Source organism: Oncorhynchus keta, chromosome 20 (assembly GCF_023373465.1).
Source record: "Oncorhynchus keta strain PuntledgeMale-10-30-2019 chromosome 20, Oket_V2, whole genome shotgun sequence".
NCBI lineage: Eukaryota > Metazoa > Chordata > Actinopteri > Salmoniformes > Salmonidae > Oncorhynchus > Oncorhynchus keta.
In genome coordinates this window covers 37,203,193-37,220,043 of record NC_068440.1, presented here as the reverse complement: position 1 = coordinate 37,220,043, position 16,851 = coordinate 37,203,193, and the positions used below count along the sequence as shown (strand labels likewise).

General features: G+C 44.1%; 1 protein-coding gene across 7 annotated transcripts in view; it reads left to right on the top strand.

The window, feature by feature from the left end:
• LOC118379570 (protein 4.1-like) overlaps window positions 1-16,851 on the top strand; it is a 129,448-nt gene that overhangs the window by 64,230 nt on the left and 48,367 nt on the right. For 5 of the 7 annotated variants that reach the window (XM_052472789.1, XM_052472785.1, XM_052472784.1 and 2 more), the window contains 4 exons: window positions 5,104-5,360; window positions 6,815-6,901; window positions 7,303-7,350; window positions 8,937-8,999. In XM_052472789.1, coding sequence (XP_052328749.1) covers window positions 5,104-5,360; window positions 6,815-6,901; window positions 7,303-7,350; window positions 8,937-8,999 — 455 coding nt within the window. The remainder of the gene's footprint in view (window positions 1-5,103; window positions 5,361-6,814; window positions 6,902-7,302; window positions 7,351-8,936; window positions 9,000-16,851) is intronic. The other 2 variants (XM_052472786.1, XM_052472787.1) reach the window with 2 other exon arrangements.

Here is a 16,851-nt window from a genome sequence, read left to right as displayed (position 1 = left end):
GTTTGTGCTGCTGGACCACGATCCCTGTTCCAACCTCCACCACTCACCGATGGTTTGTGCTGCTGGACCACGATCCCTGTTCCAACCTCCACCACTCACCGATGGTTTGTGTTGCTGGACCACGATCCCTGTTCCAACCTCCACCACTCACCGATGGTTTGTGCTGCTGGACCACGATCCCTGTTCCAACCTCCACCACTCACCGATGGTTTGTGCTGCTGGACCACGATCCCTGTTCCAACCTCCACCACTCACCGATGGTTTGTGTTGCTGGACCACGATCCCTGTTCCAACCTCCACCACTCACCGATGGTTTGTGCTGCTGGACCTCGATCCCTGTTCCAACCTCCACCACTCACCGATGGTTTGTGCTGCTGGACCTCGATCCCTGTTCCAACCTCCACCACTCACCAATAGTTTGTGCTGCTGGACCACGATCCCTGTTCCAACCTCCACCACTCACCGATGGTTTGTGCTGCTGGACCACGATCCCTGTTCCAACCTCCACCACTCACCGATGGTTTGTGCTGCTGGACCACGATCCCTGTTCCAACCTCCACCACTCACCGATGGTTTGTGCTGCTGGACCACGATCCCTGTTCCAACCTCCACCACTCACCGATGGTTTGTGCTGCTGGACCACGATCCCTGTTCCAACCTCCACCACTCACCGATGGTTTGTGCTGCTGGACCACGATCCCTGTTCCAACCTCCACCACTCACCAATGGTTTGTGCTGCTGGACCACGATCCCTGTTCCAACCTCCACCACTCACCAATGGTTTGTGCTGCTGGACCACGATCCCTGTTCCAACCTCCACCACTCACCGATGGTTTGTGCTGCTGGACCACGATCCCTGTTCCAACCTCCACCACTCACCGATGGTTTGTGCTGCTGGACCACGATCCCTGTTCCAACCTCCACCACTCACCGATGGTTTGTGCTGCTGGACCACGATCCCTGTTCCAACCTCCACCACTCACCGATGGTTTGTGCTGCTGGACCACGATCCGCCTGCATCACTCATACCACCACCCCCAGGTAGCTATGGGAAGAGCAACTTACTGACCCATTGCTTACTCGCCCAGGAAATGACCTTGCGGTTGTCTCAAGCTTGACAAGCTGCTCGACATGTCTGCTGGGATATTATGTGGCTTTGCTTTGGATCCTGAGAAACCCCAAGCACATACAGGAAGTCCATTTTGAAGGAGAGCCCTCCACCCTGCGCTTACTCACCCAGGAACTGACCTTGTTTTTCAAGAGACAACGCCTGACTTAACAACTCGACATGCCTGCTGGGATATGTGGCTTTGCTTTGGTTCCTGAGGACAATGTTACATTATTAGCTATGGCAGCCGCTGAGCCTGTGTGTGAGCTAAATAAAAATCATTATGACTTCCTGTGGTACCCCGTCAGTCCCAAGACACCCACTGTTCCGTGAGGTAAATGGCAGGAGACTTAAAATAACTCTACGACGCAACAGCAGAAGAAGAACGGTCCTACATTTCATAAGTCAGAATCGTCTTAACTTTCACAAGTGGGAACTTCTTATTGAGAGGATAGCATAGCATTTTCCCCCTACGCTTCTCTTATAATTACCACAGCTTCATATTGTCTGCGTCTTCCTCTGAAATACTGTGTTCTGGCCTCGTTGTGTTCTGGCCTCGTTGTGTTCTGGCCTCGTTGTGTTCTGGCCTCGTTGTGTTCTGGCCTCATTGTGTTCTGGCCTCGTTGTGTTCTGGCCTCGTTGTGTTCTGGTCTCGTTGTGTTCTGGCCTCGTTGTGTGTGTTCTGGCCTCGTTGTGTGTGTTCTGGCCTCGTTGTGTTCTGGCCTCGTTGTGTTCGTTCTGGTCTCGTTGTGTGTGTTCTGGTCTCGTTGTGTGTGTTCTGGCCTCGTTGTGTTCTGGCCTCGTTGTGTGTTCTTTCTGGTCTCGTTGTGTGTGTTCTGGCCTCGTTGTGTGTGTTCTGGCCTCGTTGTGTTCTGGCCTCGTTGTGTGTGTTCTGGCCTCGTTGTGTTCTGGTCTCGTTGTGTGTTCTGGCCTCGTTGTGTTCTGGTCTCGTTGTGTGTGTTCTGGCCTCATTGTGTTCTGGCCTCGTTGTGTTCTTTCTGGTCTCGTTGTGTGTGTTCTGGCCTCGTTGTGTGTGTTCTGGCCTCGTTGTGTTCTGGCCTCGTTGTGTGTGTTCTGGCCTCGTTGTGTTCTGGTCTCGTTGTGTGTTCTGGCCTCGTTGTGTTCTGGTCTCGTTGTGTGTGTTCTGGCCTCGTTGTGTGTGTTCTGGCCTCGTTGTGTGTGTTCTGGCCTCGTGTTCTGGCCTCGTGTTCTCACTTGGCTTAGCAGCAGCTTTTACAAAGAAGATTTCTACCTCTATAGACGTATCACACTTTGTGTGGTCACATGACACACGTCTCAGGCCAAGTAGGATTCTGTCTGTGATTTGGTTCTCACTCTCTTCAGTGCCAGTGATGTTTGACTGGTTTGAGTTGTTTGGATCGTTCACCTCCGACTCCCAAGGGCCTGTTCCATTTGTCACGTCGTCCATCCTTACAGGTACACGCTCTAGTCTATGTCGTTTCGCTGCGCCCTAGTGGTCGCACGAGGAACTGCCTTCAATAAGGTGCGAGTGTGTGTGTGAGTATGTCATTGTGTTGTGTTGATTATGTCATTGTGTTGTGTTGATTATGTCATTATGTTATGTTGAGTATGTCATTGTGTTGAGTTGAGTATGTCATTATGTTGTGTATGTCATTGTGTTGTGTTGAGTATGTCATTGTGTTGAGTTGAGTATGTCATTATGTTGTGTATGTCATTGTGTTGAGTATGTCATTGTGTTGAGTATGTCATTGTGTTGAGTTGAGTATGTCATTATGTTGTGTATGTCATTGTGTTGTGTTGAGTATGTCATTGTGTTGAGTATGTCATTATGTTGTGTATGTCATTATGTTGAGTATGTCATTGTGTTGAGTATGTCATTGTGTTGAGTTGAGTATGTCATTATGTTGAGTATGTCATTATGTTGAGTATGTCATTATGTTGAGTATGTCATTATGTTGCGTATGTCATTATGTTGAGTATGTCATTATGTTGTGTTGATTATGTCATTGTGTTGAGTTGAGTATGTCATTATGTTGAGTTGAGTATGTCATTATGTTGAGTATGTCATTATGTTGTGTTGAGTATGTCATTGTGTTGAGTTGAGTATGTCATTATGTTGAGTATGTCATTATGTTGAGTTGAGTATGTCATTATGTTGAGTATGTCATTATGTTGTGTTGAGTATGTCATTGTGTTGTGTTGATTATGTCATTATGTTGTGTTGATTATGTCATTGTGTTGTGTTGAGTATGTCATTATGTTGAGGATGTCATTATGTTGAGGATGTCATTATGTCGAGGATGTCATTATGTCGAGGATGTCATTGTGTTGTGTTGAGTATGTCATTATGTTGAGGATGTCATATGTTGTGTTGAGTATGTCATTATGTTGAGGATGTCATATGGTGTGTTGAGTATGTCATTATGTCGAGTATGTCATTATGTCGAGTATGTCATTATGTCGAGTATGTCATTATGTCGAGTATGTCATTATGTTGAGTATGTCATTATGTTGAGTATGTCATTATGTCGAGTATGTCATTATGTCGAGCATGTCATTATGTCGAGCATGTCATTATGTTGAGTATGTCATTATGTCGAGTATGTCATTATGTCGAGTATGTCATTATGTCGAGTATGTCATTATGTCGAGTATGGCATTATGTCGAGTATGGCATTATGTCGAGTATGGCATTATGTCGAGTATGTCATTATGTCGAGTATGTCATTATGTCGAGTATGTCATTATGTCGAGTATGTCATTATGTCGAGTATGTCATTATGTCGAGTATGTCATTATGTCGAGTATGTCATTATGTCGAGTATGTCATTATGTCGAGGAGGTCAATATGTTGAGTATGTCATTGTGTTGTGTTGAGTATGTCATTATGTTGAGGATGTCATATGTTGTGTTGAGTATGTCATTATGTTGAGGATGTCATATGTTGTGTTGAGTATGTCATTGTGTTGTGTTGAGTATGTCATTATGTTGAGTATGTCATTATGTTGAGGATGTCATTATGTCGAGTATGTCATTATGTCGAGGATGTCATTATGTCGAGGAGGTCATTATGTCGAGGAGGTCATTATGTTGAGGAGGTCATTATGTTGAGGAGGTCATTATGTTGAGGAGGTCATTATGTTGAGGAGGTCATTATGTTGAGTGTGAGTATGCTGAGTGTCATTATGTTGAGTGTGAGTATGTTGAGTATGTCATTATGCTGAGCGTGAGTATGTTGAGGATGCCATTATGTTGAGGATGTCATTTTGTTGAGTGTCATTATGTTGAGTATGCCATTATGCTGAGTGTGAGTATGCTGAGCGTGAGTATGCCGAGTGTGAGTATGCCGAGTGTGAGTATGCCGAGTGTGAGTATGCTGAGCGTGAGTATGCAGAGTGTGAGTATGCAGAGTGTGAGTATGCAGAGTGTGAGTATACCGAGTGTGAGTATACCGAGTGTGAGTATACCGAGTGTGAGTATGTCGAGCGTGAGTATGCCGAGCGTGAGTATGCTGAGCGTGAGTATGCCGAGTGTGAGTATGCAGAGTGTGAGTATGCAGAGTGTGAGTATGCAGAGTGTGAGTATGCAGAGTGTGAGTATGCAGAGTGTGAGTATGCAGAGTGTGAGTATGCAGAGTGTGAGTATGCAGAGTGTGAATATGCAGAGTGTGAATATGCAGAGTGTGAGTATGCAGAGTGTGAGTATGCAGAGTGTGAGTATGCAGAGTGTGAGTATGCAGAGTGTGAGTATGCAGAGTGTGAGTATGCAGAGTGTGAGTATGCAGAGTGTGAGTATGTCGAGTGTGAGTATGCTGAGCGTGAGTATGCAGAGCGTGAGTATGCAGAGTGTGAGTATGCAGGAAACCTGATGTCGACATACTGCAGTTTCTTTATGGTTCCTCTTTCTCTTTGCTGTGATTTATTTGAACCATTTCTCCCTTCTCCTCTCGTCTTCTCTTCCCTTCTTTTCCCTCCTCTTCTCCTCCTCCCTCCTCTCCTCCCGTCCCCCTACAGCCATGGTGTCCACTCCAGACAAGAGCACCCGTCCAGTCAGTGCTCCCATTATGTCCCCCGTCTCTCCAGGGGACGCCGCCCCGCCCCCTGTGACCTCTGCCCTGCCCCGAGGTGAGCGGCGAGAAGCCTCCACCGCCCCGGGCCGCCAGTCCCGCTCAGCAGAGAGGAAGACCAAGGAAGAGACCAAGGTGGAGAGCAAGGTGACAGAGGTCTCCAAGACACAGAGCTCCAGACCACAGTCCACCCCAGAGTTCAAGGTATTTCACTCACACATTACGCTCACAGAATCAGGCCAGGACACACTGCAACTCTCTTGAGATGTACAACAAATTGAAATGCCAGATAACAGTTCACATGTACATGTGTAGGTTTTATACAGTATCACTATTTAATAACAGAGGTTTTATACAGTATCACTATTTAATAACAGAGGTTTATACAGTATCACTATTTAATAACAGAGGTTTATACAGTATCACTATTTAATAACAGAGGTTTATACAGTATAACTATTTAATAACAGAGGTTTATACAGTATCACTATTTAATAACAGAGGTTTCATACAGTATCACTATTTAATAACAGAGGTTTATACAGTATCACTATGTAATAACAGAGGTTTATACAGTATAACTATTTAATAACAGAGGTTTATACAGTATCACTATTTAATAACAGAGGTTTATACAGTATCACTATTTAATAACAGAGGTTTATACAGTATCACTATGTAATAACAGAGGTTTATACAGTATAACTATTTAATAACAGAGGTTTATACAGTATCACTATTTAATAACAGAGGTTTATACAGTATAACTATTTAATAACAGAGGTTTATACAGTATCACTATTTAATAACAGAGGTTTATACAGTATCACTATGTAATAACAGAGGTTTATACAGTATAACTATTTAATAACAGAGGTTTATACAGTATCACTATTTAATAACAGAGGTTTATACAGTATCACTATTTAATAACAGAGGTTTATACAGTATAACTATTTAATAACAGAGGTTTATACAGTATCACTATTTAATAACAGAGGTTTATACAGTATCACTATTTAATAACAGAGGTTTATACAGTATCACTATTTAATAACAGAGGTTTCATACAGTATCACTATTTAATAACAGAGGTTTATACAGTATCACTATTTAATAACAGAGGTTTATACAGTATCACTATTTAATAACAGAGGTTTATACAGTATCACTATTTAATAACAGAGGTTTATACAGTATCACTATGTAATAACAGAGGTTTATACAGTATCACTATGTAATAACAGAGGTTTATACAGTATCACTATTTAATAACAGAGGTTTATACAGTATCGCTATTTAATAACAGAGGTTTATACAGTATAACTATTTAATAACAGATGTTCATACAGTATCACTATGTAATAACAGAGGTTTATACAGTATCACTATTTAATAACAGAGGTTTATACAGTATCACTATTTAATAACAGAGGTTTATACAGTATCGCTATTTAATAACAGAGGTTTCATACAGTATCGCTATTTAATAACAGAGGTTTCATACAGTAGCTTTATTCATGGAAAGCATATCCATAGGCGACATTTGGGTATACCTATAGCCCGTGCTCCAGTTAGAGTGTAGCAGCGCCGCCCTGTTGGCAGACCACTGTAGTGCGTGAGCTCTGAGCTGTCTGTGTGATATGCCACCACTGCAGAGGGAGGGAGCCAGGAGGAGTAGGCATCATGCCCCTGCAGTCACCACCACCACCACCAATGGGACAGAGAGAGAGAGAAAGAGCCAGGTTTGTGGCCTTATCGACGCCTAGCTAGCGCAGCATGAGACGCATGTATTACTGTCTGTCTGAGTAAAATATACGTGGGGGAGGGTTACAACCATAGATGTTAGACTCGTATTAGTATATGTGAAGTCTCGCTTGCCAGACTCACAGCGGCTGTGCGGTGTCTGACTATAATATACGTGTCTGTATATATAGTGTCTTACTATAATATTGTATTATAGTGTATTATAGTGTCTGACTATAATAATTCAACATTGATACATGGGGCTTTAGGTTATTACACGAGATGCATGTTTTACAAAACGTATCAGACTAAAATATTGATATGAAGATGGGTTTTTGAGTCATGGGTCTGTAATGTTACTGTATGTGCCTCTCTCTTCCCTCCTCTGGGGTATCGGCAGCATTCGCCCCGAGACAGAACCGGCACGGAGACTGTGCGCGTGAAGAAGGTTAGATGTCTGTCTACAGTTAGCCTCTGTACTAAATGGCTTCTTATGTAGTACACTTGTTTTGATCAGAGAGCCCTTTTGGCCCTGGTCAAAAGTAGTGCACTATGTAGTGAATAGGGTGCCATTTGGGACGCAGAGTCAGTGATTCACATCCTCAGTGATTCACATCCTCAGTGATTCACATCCTCAGTGATTCACATCCTCAGTGATTCACATCCTCAGTGATTCACATCCTCAGTGATTCACATCCTCATCATCGCATCACTCGTCGCCTTTCAGTTGATTTTTCACCATTTCGTTTGAAATCATTTCTAATACAAAAAAAAAAAAAAAGAAAGTTTTTGGCTGTTTGTTTCTCTGTCCTCCAGCCTTGTATATCTACTGTAACAGGACAGCTATACAAGAGAACACTGTTTGGCTGTGGAGTTCCCTTCTTAACGATGTCATGTGTTCACAATGATCAAAGACTTCTTTTCTTCTCTATTCTCCACCAGTTGTTTTGAAACCATCAAACGGAGGCTACTTATCCAACAGTATCAGCCTTAGCCGTTACCTCCCGCAGAGGAAATACATAAAGCTCTCCTCTTGTGGACATAATTCTTCACCAAGTAGAACTAGAGAGATAAATGAAATGAATGAGGTGCCTGTAAGTTAAAGAACCTGGATTGACTATGCCTGTGTAACAGTATAACTTTAGACCGTCCCCTCGCCCATACCCGGGCGCGAACCAGGGACCCTCTGCACACATCAACAACAGTCACCCACGAAGCATCGTTACCCATCGCTCCACAAAAGCCGCGTCCCTTGCAGAGCAAGGGGAACAACTACTTCAAGGTCTCAGAGGAAGTGACGTCACCGATTGAAACGCTATTTAGCGCGCACCACCGCTAACTAAGCTAGCCGTTTCACATCCGTTACACCCTTTTGACCTCCTCCTTTTTCCGCAGCAACCAGTGATCCTGGTCACGGCACCAATGTAACAGAACAACTACTTCAAAGTCTCAGAGGAAGTGACGTCACCGATTGCAACGCTATTTAGCGCGCACCATTTCACATCCGTTACACTTGTGCTCTAGACAGTATAATGAGGAAGGCCCTCAACTGCACTTGTCTTCCGCCTCAGGAAGAATCACAACAACAAAAAAAGTCAGTGAATGGTGCTTTAGGTAATGCAGTAAAAAACACAGATAATGCACAATGATAATGCATTGCTTACTGTTAAACAGCCCCGGGTATGTATGTAAATGGTGGATTTATGTGTCAACATTTGGTTCCACTCACAGTTAATCCTTAAACCAAGAAACCCACCAGATTTGTTGGTAACTTTTATGGTGTTCACAGTCTTCACTGAACCTCTGCACCCACCCTGCACTCCGCTTCACCACACTTCCCCATAGCATCATCTGGTCCCTTCTCCCACCATCAGGGATAAATGCACACATACCGGATGTAATCGCTTGCAAGTCAAACAGTAAAAGTACCGAATAAAATAAAAAAATATATATATAATAAATTAAGGATTTCAATTCCACATCTTCCTGAGACCGACTTTGTTCTCTTTTTTTGTTTTCTTCGTTTTTTCACAGAAAAGAGCTAAGAAACTTGAGGGTCAAACTATTTATATCAGGCATAGCAATATAATGTTGGAGGTTTGTATATCACACTGTAGAATATGTTCTATTTGTTTTTTGACTGTTTGTTTTCAGCATGCTCTCTCTCTCTCTCTCTCTCTGCATGGGAGTAGTGTTTTCACATGCCCCATGGTCTGTTTTTCTTTTTGTCTTGACTCCTCTCCTCTCCTCTCTTCTATTCTCTCTTTCATTTCTACACCCACCCTGTTTTCAGCTGAATCCTAATGGCTTGGCATGCACTCTTTTCCTGTTTCCTTCTAATGCAAGTACTCACTTTACATTGATGCTGTGTTTCATCCCAACATTTTTCATTAGGTTTCTTGTCCACATTTGTTTTGGTATATGATTGGGAGTGTTTTCTCTATTGCTGTCGTAGCCCAGTATTATTATTATTTAAAAGCTATAGGCACCGGGTTTAAAAGAGGTGCACCAGTTTGACCTTTGACACTGAAGAAAAGACATCTAAAAATAATGTTATAGTGGACACCGTATACCCAGCATGCCCTTTGATTTCAGCCTGCTTGTCAAACTTATGTTTTGTTGTGGCACTTTTTTAGTCCGATAATGACTTTTGGATGCTTTTTCCAAATGGTATTGTGGTCGACAATGGTCGTCAACTGTAGGATTGTTGTAACGACCAAAAGTATCTTCCTAAAGGAGGAAAGTGTTTCCAATAGGAATGATGTTGCTTGAATTAAGGCCATTCTTGTACCACTTCTCCAGCCTGGTGACAGAGGCCAATTTCCAGGAACATGAACAAAGCTTTGATAAACTTTCCCAGTCATATATTTTCATCTCAGTGATGTGATTAACAGGTTAATGATGCCAACCTCTGTTGTCTTTCTCATTGTGACACCTGGAACTAACATAATATTCACTGTACTCTTAGAAAAGAAAGGTGTTACCTAGAATGTAAAACGGATTCTTTCGGCTGTCCCCATAGGAAAAGCCTTTTGAATAACTCGTTTTGGTTCCATGCAGAACCCCTTTGGTTCCATGCAGAACCCTTTTGGTTCCAGGTAGAACCCTTTTCGGTTCCATGTAGAAACCTCTGTGGAGGTTTCTTCCTTGAACCAAAAAATGTTCAATGTCAAGTACAGTGAAGTACAGGGTTCTCCTATGGCGACAGTTGAAGAACCCTTTTGGAACCCTTTTTTCTAAGAGTGTACTGTACCTCTCTCAAGGAGCGTCCCAATGGGCACCCTATTCCTTACATAGTTCACGGCTTTTAACCAGAGACCTGAGGGCCCTGGTCAAGAGAAGCACACTATGTAGGGATGCTGTTCCTCACTCATGGTGCTGTTCCTGTATCTAACCATAGCCATGTGACTCTCTCTGACCCTCACCTCTGTTGACTTTTGATCTTGGCTGTGTCCCATAATGGCAACCTATTCCTTAACACAGCACACGACTTTCGACCCATGGGGCTCTGGTCAAAAGTAATGCACTATATATAGAATAGGGTGCCATTTGGGACAAAGTCGTGTCTTTGACGTGCTGGTTCAAATTCTGCATCAGTGATTCATCGTAATAATAATTGTCGGCTGGCTCAGGACAAAGTATCCTCAGGCATATTGCTGGGAGAGCCTGTGTGTGTGTGTGTGTGTGTGTGTGTGTGTGTGTGTGTGTGTGTGTGTGTGTGTGTGTGTGTGTGTGTGTGTGTGTGTGTGTGTGTGTGTGTGTGTGTGTGTGTGTGTGTGTGTATCTTCTGTGATTGTGTGAACTCCCAGGTTGTGTGCATAAGAGGACTCTTACTCACACTCATCCCTTCCTTACATTAGCATACCATACTACCATGATCACATGGTCAGCTGGCATACCATACTACCACCAGTGAAATGGTCACATGGTCACCTAGCATACCATACTTCCACCAGTGAAAGGGTCACCTAGCATACCATACTACCACCAGTGAAATGGTCACCTAGCATACCATACTACCACCAGTGAAATGGTCACATGGTCACCTAGCATACCATACTACCACCAGTGAAATGGTCACATGGTCACCTAGCATACCATACTTCCACCAGTGAAAGGGTCACCTAGCATACCATACTACCACCAGTGAAATGGTCACCTAGCATACCATACTACCACCAGTGAAATGGTCACCTAGCATACCATACTACCACCAGTGAAATGGTCACATGGTCAGCTACGGTTAAATGGTAAATCCAGCTCTCTCTCCATTTGGCACAGACGGCTCTATACTGTACTATACACACACTGTAGATGTACTGTAGATGTACTGTAGATGTTCTATAGATGTACTGTATATGTACTGTGATGTACTATATATGTACTGTAGATGTACTGTAGATGTACTGTAGATGTACTATAGATGTACTGTAGATGTACTGTAGATGTACTGTGATGTACAATATATGTACTGTAGATGTACTGTAGATGTACTGTAGATGTACTGTAGATGTACTGTAGATGTATTATAGATGTACTATGATGTACTGTAGATGTACTATAGATGTACTATAGATGTGCTATAGATGTACTATAGATGTACTGTAGATGTACTGTAGACGTACTATAGATGTACTATAGATGTACTGTAGATGTACTATAGATGTACTATAGATGTACTATAGATGTACTGTAGATGTGCTATAGATGTACTATAGATGTACTGTAGATGTACTATAGATGTACTATAGATGCACTATAGATGTACTATAGATGTACTGTAGGTGTACTATAGATGTACTGTAGGTGTACTATACTTGTACTATAGATGTACTATAGATGTACTATACACTTATGGTATTATATTCCCTGACTAAGGGATTCCATTGCAGCCCAGACTATAATCCCACTCTGTTTTGGGATTGTGGAAAACCGGGTAACAGTAGGATCTCTGTAGCGCTAGCTGCCAAGACCAACAGCTGTCAGTTATGAAGAGCAGGGGTTTAGTTAGACAGATCAAAGATTTAGGCTTCAGGTACCATGTGACCATTTCATTAGGTAGCAGAGATCCACACAGATGCTCTGTTGGGAAGCAACACACTTCAATGTTCACCCCATAGTTTAACTGTCAGAGCTCCCCTCCAATCTCTTACTGCGTCCCAAATGGCATGCTATTCCCTATATAGTGCACTTCTTTTGACCCGAGCCTTACGGAGATCCCTATGTACCCTGGTCTAAAGTAGTGTTCTACATAAGGAACAGGGTGCCATTTGGGACGACGTTTCTGTTCAGAACAGACGTGGTTTCTGAATAGTCATTAGCCAGGATACTCTAGTCTAGTGGGTTGTATATTATCTCTGCGATCACGATCCCCAACATGTGGTAGATTGGTAATGGACGATTGCTTCAAAATCACAATGACTCCTTCTGCACCATGAATATGGAAAGGCACGGATACTGGACAGAGATGGATCATCTGAAGTACAATCTGCATAGGAGGGAACAGAGTGGAGAGAACACAGAACAGTCTGTTTGTCTATAGGACATCATGTGGTCTGGATGGACTAAGACCTGTTGTTTGTCTATAGGACATCATGTGGTCTGGATGGACTAAGGCCTGTTGTTTGTCTATAGGACATCATGTGGTCTGGATGGACTAAGACCTGTTGTTTGTCTATAGGACATCATGTGGTCTGGATGGACTAAGACCTGTTGTTTGTCTATAGGACATCATGTGGTCTGGATGGACTAAGACCTGTTGTTTGTCTATAGGACATCATGTGGTCTGGATGGACTAAGGCCTGTTGTTTGTCTATAGGACATCATGTGGTCTGGATGGACTAAGACCTGTTATAGCCTGTTGTTGTCATGTTGTTTGTCTATAGGACATCATGTGGTCTGGATGGACTAAGACCTGTTGTTTGTCTATAGGACATCATGTGGTCTGGATGGACTAAGATCTGTTATAGCCTGTTGTTGTCATGTTGTTTGTCTATAGGACATCATGTGGTCTGGATGGACTAAGATCTGTTATAGCCTGTTGTTGTCATGTTGTTTGTCTATAGGACATCATGTGGTCTGGATGGACTAAGATCTGTTATAGCCTGTTGTTGTCATGTTGTTTGTCTATAGGACATCATGTGGTCTGGATGGACTAAGACCTGTTGTTTGTCTATAGGACATCATGTGGTCTGGATGGACTAAGATCTGTTATAGCCTGTTGTTGTCATGTTGTTTGTCTATAGGACATCATGTGGTCTGGATGGACTAAGACCTGTTATAGCCTGTTGTTGTTGTCATGTTGTTGTCATGTTGTTTGTCCTCTTTGAGAGGGGCAGGCCTGTTCCAACTTCCAACTGCATTTAGTTTGATGTGATAAGCAAATCATCAATCACGTTGCATTCTGTTGAACTTGTACATTTTTCATTTCCCCCAAATAATGACATACTTTCTCTCTTCCAATCTGGGGGCTTTGCCCTTTTGCCCTTCCTTGCTGTCTCTTTCTGCCTTCTCCTTCAACTATCCCCTCTGTCTCTTCTTATCTATCACGCCCTTCCCCTCTGTCTCTACTTATCTATCACGCCCTTCCCCTCTGTCTCTACTTATCTATCACGCCCTTCCCCTCTGTCTCTACTTATCTATCATGCCCTTCCCCTCTGTCTCTACTTATCTATCACGCCCTTCCCCTCTGTCTCTACTTATCTATCATGCCCTTCCCCTCTGTCTCTACTTATCTATCACGCCCTTCCCCTCTGTCTCTACTTATCTATCATGCCCTTCCCCTCTGTCTCTACTTATCTATCACGCCCTTCCCCTCTGTCTCTACTTATCTATCATGCCCTTCCCCTCTGTCTCTACTTATCTATCATGCCCTTCCCCTCTGTCTCTACTTATCTATCACGCCCTTCCCCTCTGCCTCTACTTATCTATCATGCCCTTCCCCTCTGTCTCTACTTATCTATCACGCCCTGCCCCTCTGTCTCTACTTATCTATCATGCCCTTCCCCTCTGTCTCTACTTTATCTATCACGCCCTTCCCCTCTGTCTCTACTTTATCTATCATGCCCTTCCCCTCTGTCTCTACTTTATCTATCATGCCCTTCCCCTCTGTCTCTACTTTATCTATCATGCCCTTCCCCTCTGCCTCTACTTTATCTATCACGCCCTTCCCCCCTGTCTCTACTTTATCTATCACGCCCTTCCCCTCTGTCTCTACTTTATCTATCATGCCCTTCCCCTCTGTCTCTACTTTATCTATCACGCCCTTCCCCTCTGTCTCTACTTTATCTATCACGCCCTTCCCCTCTGTCTCTACTTTATCTATCATGCCCTTCCCCTCTGTCTCTACTTTATCTATCACGCCCTTCCCCTCTGTCTCTACTTTATCTATCACGCCCTTCCCCCTGTCTCTACTTATCTATCATGCCCTTCCCCTCTGCCTCTACTTTATCTATCACGCCCTTCCCCCCTGTCTCTACTTTATCTATCATGCCCTTCCCCTCTGTCTCTACTTTATCTATCACGCCCTTCCCCCTGTCTCTGCTTTATCTATCATGCCCTTCCCCCCTGTCTCTACTTATCTATCATGCCCTTCCCCTCTGCCTCTACTTTATCTATCACGCCCTTCCCCCCTGTCTCTACTTTATCTATCATGCCCTTCCCCTCTGCCTCTACTTATCTATCATGCCCTTCCCCTCTGCCCCCTGTCTCTACTTATCTATCATGCCCTTCCCCTCTGTCTCTACTTTATCTATCATGCCCTTCCCCTCTGCCCCCTGTCTCTACTTTATCTATCATGCCCTTCCCCTCTGTCTCTACTTATCTATCATGCCCTTCCCCTCTGCCCCCTGTCTCTACTTATCTATCATGCCCTTCCCCTCTGTCTCTACTTTATCTATCATGCCCTTCCTCTCTGCCTCTACTTTATCTATCATGCCCTTCCCCTCTGCCTCTACTTATCTATCATGCCCTTCCCCTCTGCCCCCTGTCTCTACTTTATCTATCATGCCCTTCCCCTCTGCCTCTACTTATCTATCATGCCCTTCCCCTCTGCCTCTACTTTATCTATCATGCCCTTCCCCTCTGTCTCTACTTATCTATCATGCCCTTCCCCTCTGTCTCTACTTATCTATCACACCCTTCCCCCCTGTCTCTACTTATCTATCGTGCCCTTCCCCTCTGTCTCTACTTATCTATCATGCCCTTCCCCTCTGTCTCTACTTATCTATCATGCCCTTCCCCCCTGTCTCTACTTTATCTATCACGCCCTTCCCCTCTGTCTCTACTTATCTATCATGCCCTTCCCCTCTGTCTCTACTTTATCTATCATGCCCTTCCCCTCTGTCTCTACTTATCTATCATGCCCTTCCCCTCTGTCTCTACTTATCTATCATGCCCTTCCCCTCTGTCTCTACTTTATCTATCACGCCCTTCCCCTCTGTCTCTACTTTATCTATCATGCCCTTCCCCTCTGCCTCTACTTTATCTATCATGCCCTTCCCCTCTGCCTCTACTTTATCTATCATGCCCTTCCCCTCTGTCTCTACTTATCTATCATGCCCTTCCCCTCTGTCTCTACTTTATCTATCATGCCCTTCCCCTCTGCCTCTACTTTATCTATCATGCCCTTCCCCTCTGTCTCTACTTATCTATCATGCCCTTCCCCTCTGTCTCTACTTATCTATCATGCCCTTCCCCTCTGTCTCTACTTATCTATCATGCCCTTCCCCTCTGTCTCTACTTATCTATCATGCCCTTCCCCTCTGTCTCTACTTATCTATCATGCCCTTCCCCTCTGTCTCTACTTATCTATCATGCCCTTCCCCTCTGCCCCCTGTCTCTACTTTATCTATCATGCCCTTCCCCTCTGTCTCTACTTATCTATCATGCCCTTCCCCTCTGTCTCTACTTATGTATCATGCCCTTCCCCTCTGTCTCTACTTATCTATCATGCCCTTCCCCTCTGTCTCTACTTATCTATCATGCCCTTCCCCTCTGTCTCTACTTATCTATCACGCCCTTCCCCTCTGTCTCTACTTATCTATCATGCCCTTCCCCTCTGCCCCCTGTCTCTACTTTATCTATCATGCCCTTCCCCTCTGTCTCTACTTATCTATCACGCCCTTCCCCTTTGTCTCTACTTATCTATCACGCCCTTCCCCTTTGTCTCTACTTATCTATCATGCCCTTCCCCTCTGTCTCTACTTATCTATCACGCCCTTCCCCTCTGTCTCTACTTATCTATCATGCCCTTCCCCTCTGCCCCCCGTCTCTACTTTATCTACCATGCCCTTCCCCTCTGCCCCCCATCTCTACTTTATCTATCATGCCCTTCCCCTCTGTCTCTACTTATCTATCATGCCCTTCCCCTCTGCGCCCCGTCTCTACTTTATCTATCATGCCCTTCCCCTCTGCCCCCTGTCTCTACTTATCTATCATGCCCTTCCCCTCTGCCCCCCGTCTCTACTTTATCTATCATGCCCTTCCCCTCTGTCTCTACTTATCTATCATGCCCTTCCCCTCTGCCCCCCGTCTCTACTTTATCTATCATGCCCTTCCCCTCTGTCTCTACTTATCTATCATGCCCTTCCCCTCTGTCTCTACATATCTATCATGCCCTTCCCCTCTGCCCCCCGTCTCTACTTTATCTATCATGCCCTTCCCCTCTGTCTCTACTTATCTATCATGCCCTTCCCCTCTGCCCCCCGTCTCTACTTTATCTATCATGCCCTTCCCCCCTGTCTCTACTTATCTATCATGCCTTTCCCCTCTGCCCCCTGTCTCTACTTTATCTATCATGCCCTTCCCCCCTATCTCTACTTTATCTATCATGCCCTTCCCCCCTGTCTTTACTTTATCTATCATGCCCTTCCCCTCTGCCCTCTGCCTCTACTTTATCTATCATGCCCTTCCCATCTGCCCCCTGTCTCTACTTTATCTATCATGCCCT